This window comes from Erpetoichthys calabaricus, chromosome 4 (assembly GCF_900747795.2).
Source record: "Erpetoichthys calabaricus chromosome 4, fErpCal1.3, whole genome shotgun sequence".
NCBI classification, from domain to species: Eukaryota; Metazoa; Chordata; class Cladistia; order Polypteriformes; family Polypteridae; genus Erpetoichthys; species Erpetoichthys calabaricus.
This window is the reverse complement of record NC_041397.2, coordinates 177591255-177599550: the sequence shown is the minus strand read 5'-3', so window position 1 is coordinate 177599550 and position 8296 is coordinate 177591255. Positions and strand designations below refer to the sequence as shown.

Here is an 8296-nt window from a genome sequence, read left to right as displayed (position 1 = left end):
CTTGCACCTTATCTCCTTGTACTCTTGTCTACTTTCTGCATCTCTCTGACTGCCATCCTCTTCCTCTGTATACTCTCCTGTACTTCCCCATTCCACCACCAGGTTTCCTTTTCCTCTTTCCTCTGTCCAGATGTCACGCCAAGCACCCTTTTTACTGTCACACTTACTACGTCTGCTGTAGTTTCCCAACTGTGTGGTAATTCCTCACTATCACTCAGTGCCTGTCTCACCTTCTCCCTAAACTCAACCTTGCAGTCTGCCTTTTTCAACGTCCACCATTTGATCCTTGGCTCTGCCCTCACTCTCTTCCTCTTCTTGATCTCCAACGTCATCCTACAGACCACCATCCTATGCTGCTTAACTACGCTTTCCCCTGCCACTACTTTGCAGTCTTCAATCTCTTTCAGATTGACTCTTCTGCATAGGATGTAATCTACCTGTGTGCATCTTTCTCCACTCTTATATGAACACCCTATGTTCCTCCCTCTTTTTAAAATACGTATTCACCACAGCCATGTCCATCCTTTTGACAAAATCCACTATCCTTGGACCTTCTTCATTCCTCTCCTTGACACTATACCTACCCATCACCTCCTCGTCTCCTCTGTTCCCTTCACCAACATGTCCATTGAAATCCACTGCAATCACCACTTTCTGCCCCTTGGGTACACTGTTCATCACTTCATCCAACTCACTCCAAAAATCTTCTTTCTCATCCATTGCACACCCAACTTGTGGGGCATATGCATTAACAACATTTATCATCACACCTCCAATTTCCAGCTTCATAATCATTACTCTGTCTGACACTCTTTTCACCTCCAGAACACTATTGACGTACTGTTCCTTCAGAACAACCCCTACTATATTTCTCCTCCTATCCACACCATGATAGAACAATTTTAATCCACCTCCGATCCACCTGGCCTTACTCCACTTCCATTTAGTCTCTTGCACACACAATATATCAACCTTCCTTCTCTCCATCATATCATCTAACTCTCTCCTCTTACCAGTCATACTGCCAACATTCATAGTTCCTACCCACAGTTCCACTCTCTTTACCTTCCTCCTCTCCTCCTGCCTCTGGACATGTCTCCCCCCTCTTCTTCCCCTTCTTCTACTTCGGCCAACAGAAGCCCAATTTCCGACAGCACCCTGTTGACTAACAGAACTGGTGGCGGTCGTTGTTAACCCAGTGCTCGACCGATCCAGTATTGATATTTGTATTGTTGTCCGCATATTGATTTGGCAAAATTTTACACCAGATGCCTTTCCTGACATAACCCTCCCCATTTATCCAGGCTGGGGACTGGCACAAAGGAACACACTGGTTTGTGCATCCCATGTGGCTGGTTTAGATGCTTCTTCTCCTGTTCTATGCAATTTCATCACTTCTGTCAAAGAATGACAACTAAAATATCTTAGGTACAGTATATGAATAGATATGGAACTGAAATTACTTTTTTTTCTCACAAAATTTATTTTTTATATTTTAAGCAATATAGTTTGACAATATTTACCATAACAACAAAATGGATTATCAATGGTCACACAGTACATTAAGGGGTGAAGTATATATATCAACAAGCAGGTAAAAATGGCATTTCATAGTTGCGTGATGTGTTCTTGGCAAAAATGAACATTGAAGACAATCATTTTGCTGGTAGAGTTACATGTGGGATCATAAACTTTTCAGTGGTTTCACATGTACCAATTAAAGCAGAGTATAAACATTCAGTGGCCACTTTATTAAGTAAACCAACCTAGAACTGGTAGGACCTTCTCTTGTCTCCAGAACAGCTTGATTTCTTTGAAACATGGATTCAACAAGGAGCTAGAAATATTCCATTGTAGCTTTGGATCCTGCTGATTTGACAGCATCGTGCAGTTCCTGCAAAATTTTTAGCCATACAGTTATGCTGCAGATTTCCTGTTCCACCTCATTCCAAAGGTGCCCTATGAGACTGAGATCTTGCAGTAAACTGAATTTACTGTCATGTTTGATGCATTTGCATTATCCTCCTTGAGGTACTAATTTGAAAAAGGGGTGCATGTGGTCAACAGTAATGCTTAGGTTTATTGTTGCCTTCGAATGATCATCAACTGGTATTAAGAGGACCAGTGTATGCCAAACAAAGATAATGTTACATTGTCTGCACCAGCCTATACCATTGATTCAGGCAGGACGGAACCGAGGATTCATGCACTTCATGTCAAATGTTGACCTCTTAATCCCCATGATGCAGCTGAAACAGCTGAAAATTTGTAAAACCAGGAGACACCTTTCCAATGTTCAGACACCCAGTTTTGGTGATCATATTCCCATTGTATCTTCCAGCTCTTAGCTCACAGCAATTTTACACTGCTATAGCCCGTGTGTTTCATGTTCTGACACACTGAGTACAATAATACCTGCCTACACACTACTTTTTTGTTAAAAGCTGTTAACAGAGTATTTGAGGACTACCGGTTAGCATTAATGAGCCTGGCCATTCTCCTCTGACCTCTCTTATTAACAAGATGTTTCTGCCTATACAACTTCTATTCACTGAATAATTTTGTTTATCTTAGCATTCTCTGTAAATTGCGGGGATTGTTGTACATGAAAGTCCCAGTAGGTCAACTGCTTCTGAGAAGCCACAGCCAACACATTTGGCATCAACAACCTTAAAACAGGCAAAGTCCGTTTCATCATGTGTCCTGTCCTTTCTAATGTTTCACTAAACATCTAAATTTCTTGACCATGTCTGTGTGCTGTGCGGTGGTGCAGTGGTAGTACTGCTGCCTCTCAGTAAGGAGACCTGGGTTTGCTTCCCTGGTCCTCCCTGTGTGGAGTTTGCATGTTCTCCCCGTGTCTGTGTGGGTTTCCTCTGGGTGCTCTGGCTTCCTCCCACAGTCCAAAGACATGAAAGTTAGGTGCATTGGTGATCTTAAATTGTCCCTGGTGTGTGTGTGTGCCCTTCGGTGGGCTGGCACCCTGCCTGGGTTTGTTCTTGCCTTGCTGGCTGGGATTGGCTCCAGCAGACCCCTGTGTTAGGATATAGCGGGTTGGAAAATGACTGACTGACTGTCTGTGTGCTATATAGTATATACACTGAGTTGTAGGCACATAATCAGATGTTTTGGAAGAGCATTGAAAAGTTAATAAAGTGGTCACTGAGTGTATGATTAATTTAAACCATTTATTTAATTTCCCAATTGAAATTAAACATATATCAAAATAAAATATTTTCTTAACTGTCATAAAACAATTGATGGTGCCATTATACTCAAACAACACAATGAATTACTCATCTTCACTTTTCTGTGATCCAGTTCCTGCAGCTGCATCATACTTTCTCTCAAAGATGTGATCTGGAGATTTGTTAGAACACTCATAACTTTTATCACCAGACCCCAAACGTGTTCGACTGCGAGCTCCTGGTTGATACAACTGCATTGCTGGCCGGTCCTGCAAAAACATAAAAAATACCAGAGAAGAATGTCCATAAGCAAATTTCGTGGGGATTCAGTAAAACATAATACAGAAAAGCACCGCTTACTATGTCTAAAAGAAGAAGGTAAATTATGAGGGCTATGGCTATGTGTTTAAAAAAATCAGGAATGGTCTCCCTGAGACTTTCTCGTATACTCAGATATGGAGATGGATATTTGAGGAGTAAATTGCAAGACAATGATTATATTTTTATATTATGTATATTAAAGAACCATCAACAACAAATCAAATTAAATTAATATACTGAACAATTATAATGAAAGTAAAGTTGAATAAATCGGACTCTGCAGCTGCATTAATAAAATTTAAAGCACCACTTCCGGAAATATCTCAAAAGTTGACAGAAATCCACATTTTGTACCTAATACTTGTATGCAAAATTTGGTTGACCTAAATGAAAGTGTTATCATCTTTACAAGTTATCATCTTTACATATACACACACACGCACACGCACACACACACACGCACACACGCACACACACACACACACACACGCGCACACATGCACACATGCACACAGACACTCAGACATAATTCCAAAAATGGTATTGACGGACTCTGGGTGGTCTAAAATGTCAAGATTCATTAAAATCCCGAAATGGAATTTTTGGAGGATTCTAATAATTTCCCTACACTTCGAAAACGAGAAAGACAGGGAGGTCTAAAACATCGAGATTCGGCAAAATATTGACATCAAATTTTTGGACAATTACAATACTTTCCTTACACTTCATTTACGAGAAAGTAAAAAAAAAAAAAAAACAGAACTTTAATGCCATTTTTAAAATAAAATAAAAAATTATTGGGGCCAGGGTCAAAACATGAAAACAAAAACCCACACCTAATTTGCCAAATTTTTGTAGCTTCACACTGCATATTATCTTACTTTTGTCTCTGTTTCTTCTGAGGTTATATTTTGCTATGGCTTGTAACAAACGACTCTCTGTCTGATGTAGCGGCAGATCTGTCAATATAATATGAAATCATCTAATTTGAGTATGCATCTGCAATGATTCACAATGTGCATCAGCACCGATGACACATTAGTACTCAAATCAAATTATTTTCTTATGCCATGTGAACTCAAATCATATTTTTATAGTTAATGCTGGCACACTAACTGAATCACATACAAACACTGTGGTTTAACTACAGATATGCACTCAAATCATACAATGATTTTTTTTCTTAAACTGTGCCTACTTTCACCTATTACATTCTGTGTTATTATTTTTTATAGTTTATGGATTAAGATTCACGTCATATGGCAGTGTGGTGTATGTTGATGAAGTGTGCACATAAGAGTTTCATTGTACTTCATACACATAACAATAAATCAGAACCAAACTGATCATTCTGCATTGCATTTTTTATAAAAACCTTTGATTTTTTGAAACAGCCATGGCCAAACGTCAAAACTAAGTTCACAGTGCTAATCAACATTCAGCATTATGCACTTTCTGCAGCATGTTGTGTGCACACACAATAAAAAAAATACTGAGAAAATGAAAAAGGAAACTTAAGGTGGTAGAGCCAAAGCATGATGAAACAGTGTGAAGCATGTCACACACATGCATTTGGGAGTTAACCAAAGGGACCAGAAAATGGCAATTCCATGGCAGATCAAACACGAGAAATTCTGCCTGTGTCTGATTACAGTCCAAGGACATCACTTTCTGTCCCGGCCCCGAGGACGTCACTTCCAGTTCAGCCCTGATGACATCACTTCCTTTGAACCGCCTTAAAAAGTCTCCATCCTCCATACTTTGGACTTTAACCTGTAAACATTTCCACAAATGTAAGCCTTTTGCAGCCAGGGAAACTATACAGTTGGCTGCCCCAAACCTTCGTTGTGTGTCCGGCTGTTTGTTTCACAAGCAGGACAAAACAGATATCACATTTTATAGTGTTGCTGAGTCACTCTTGCTCAGGATCCATATTACTAACCGAGAATGCTAAACCGGATGATGGACGCAGGCACATCCGGCCATGGGCCGTAGCTGCAAAAAGAGGTACTGCGCAGGCGCAAGAAAGGGCCGCGAGAGGCGGACAAGACCACAGAAAAAACCAGTGAGCAAAGAAAAAAGAGGACAAAGAAATGAGACGCCGAAAGGAAAAGGCAAAGAAAAAAGTAGTCAAAGGCAGGCACCGCACGAAACCCATTGCACACGAAACTAGCACACAAAAAAAAAGAAGACGCTCGCGCACAACAGCAAGGCTCCCCCCCCTACAGGCACCGGACGGGATACACACCAAGAGGGGGATTTAACAAGCCCCTGGAACACAAAAAAAAAGAACACAAAACCACCCCACACACCCTACAAGCAACGGACGGGACACACACAAAGAGGGGGATTCAACAAGCCCCTGGAACACAAAACGAAAGAAGACGCTCGCGCAACAACAATCCTCACCCACACCCCCCCCCCCCCCCCAAATCAATAAGAAGTGACACCCAAAGCCACATATCTAAAGGAAACGTCCATATTAAACATACGTCATCTCAAAACCTTCACACTAGGCAGCATAGGTGGATCTCATTAAAATAAAGCACTATTAACCGTTCAACTGGAGAAAAGGCTCCATATTAACAGTGAGTGCGATCCTCCTTATTACTTATACATATTTCGCACGCTGAGGAACAAACAAGTCATGCATACACGGTCACGGGTACAAAACGATTCGGATCGGATAACGGGACCAAACACACGAACACGAATGAAACCAAACAAATACACGGCGGCGCATACAACGCGCTTCGGAAAATACGTGAGAAAAAATGTCTCGGATCAAAAAACGCAAAGCTCAAGTAACCCCGTTACAGAGACGTGCCCAAATGAACAGACACATTGAACGTAGATGCATACAGCGCGCGTCTCAAAGTGCTGCATCGAAACAAGCACGATTTCAAAAGAAAGAGCTCGCGTCTCAGACATACAAAAAAGGGAGCAAAGCAATGCGCATATGACCGGCCAGAAAACAAGCAAGCAGGACTCAAAAAGCAGAAAGCTCAACTGACCGACATACAAAAACGGACAAGGCTCAATACAAACAATGCACGACGTAGAGTGAAACGGACTTTGCGCAAAGCGGAGGCGAATCAATTAAAAATCAAAAATAGCGCGTCACAAATAATGGACATGCAACAACGCGGCACTCAAACACCACAAGCAAAGCATGCCCGTCACAGACATCAACGCCAGACGTCTGCTAAACGCTTACGCCAGTTGGCTGACAACGCTTTCAATAATGAGTCCACTATTGAGGAAAATTCATTGGGATTAATGAATGTCATTTGCAATCATTGTCATTCACTTAACTTCACAGAAGAAACAACTAGCAATACAAATAATGAATTTACACGTTGTTGTCAAAAGGGGCAGATTAGACTGCCTCCTTTACATTCATATCCTGAATATCTACAGAAGCTTCTAACTAACGATGTGCCTGAAAGTAAAAACTTTATGAACTGCATTAGATCCTACAATAGTTCATTTGCTTTTGCATCTACCGGAGTACATATCAGGCCACCAAAAGGCAATGGCCCATACTACTTTCGCATATGTGGTTAACACAACGCACTATATTATGTCCAAAAAATATTAATGTTAATCACATTATTAACCAGGTCATTTCATTACTTCCTGGAGAGACACGGCTCTTTCTAAGCTCTGACAAAGTTGACTCTGATGACGACAATGAACATCTGAATTTCCCCTTAGAATATTTAAACACTATTAACCCGGACGGATGACCACAACACAACCTTACCCTTAAAAACGAAACAATAATCATGCTATTAAGAAACCTTAACACTAAACAGGGTTTATGCAATGGCACACGGTTAGTCGTCAACACCATAACACACGATGTTATTCAAGCAACAGTTCTTTCAGATTCACATGCTAACAATACTGTTCTCATTCTTGGAATTGACCTTACGAGTTCTGACCTAGAATTACCTTTTACATTGAAACACCGACAGTTCCCCATTAAAGCTGCATTTGCCATGACCATCAACAAATCACAAGGACAAACCATGGACAAAGTTGGCATCTACCTCTCTGAACCCGTTTTTGGACATGGACAACTTTATGTTGCCTTCTCATGTGTTCGACGTTCATCTCACATTAAAGTTAAACTTAAAAATGATCCATGCCAAGGAAGACTCATTCAAAGACAAGACACCATCTTTACTACTAATGTTGTATACAGAGAAATATTCCAATAAAACATTACTCTGTGCCAAACACTCTATTTTGTATTTATATAGGCATCATCCAAACCTGCACACTATTCTATATCTAATTCATACATCTCACTCTTTGTCATTCCCCAACGCCAGGGGTTGGCGAGCGAAGCGAGCAGGGGGCGGAGCCCCCTAGTATGGTTATAAAAGAACCAAGGGCGTTTTAGAAGAAGTAAATGTAATTAATAAGCCTCACTGTTTCTTCCTGGTAGACATTTCCTCAACCACACAATATAATGGGGTAATTGTGAGTTGTGATTTGTAGCAATTTTAAATCAATCATAAATTATTTTTATCACGCATAGTAAAAGATTGAGTGGTCCTAAGGGTGACATTTTTTCAGTGATTATTGTCTGCTTGTTTACATAACAGAGATAGCAATTCTTATCTAAGCATCAACATTCATAATAATAATAATAAAATTATTTAAGGTGCCATGTAATGGACTAGGGGCCTGACCAACACTGGTTTCTGTCCTGTGCCTGATTTTGATAGGACAGAATTTCAGTCCCCTTGTCATTACGTGAACTGAGCAAGTCATAAAAT

General features: G+C 40.5%; 1 protein-coding gene across 1 annotated transcript in view; it reads right to left on the bottom strand.

The window, feature by feature from the left end:
- Window positions 1-1449: 1449 nt before the first annotated feature.
- upf3a (UPF3A regulator of nonsense mediated mRNA decay) overlaps window positions 1450-8296 on the bottom strand; it is a 28799-nt gene continuing 21952 nt past the window's right edge. The window contains exon 10 of the mRNA XM_051926077.1: window positions 1450-3454. Within this exon, the coding sequence (XP_051782037.1) occupies window positions 3290-3454 (165 nt within the window). The 3' untranslated portion in view covers window positions 1450-3289. The remainder of the gene's footprint in view (window positions 3455-8296) is intronic.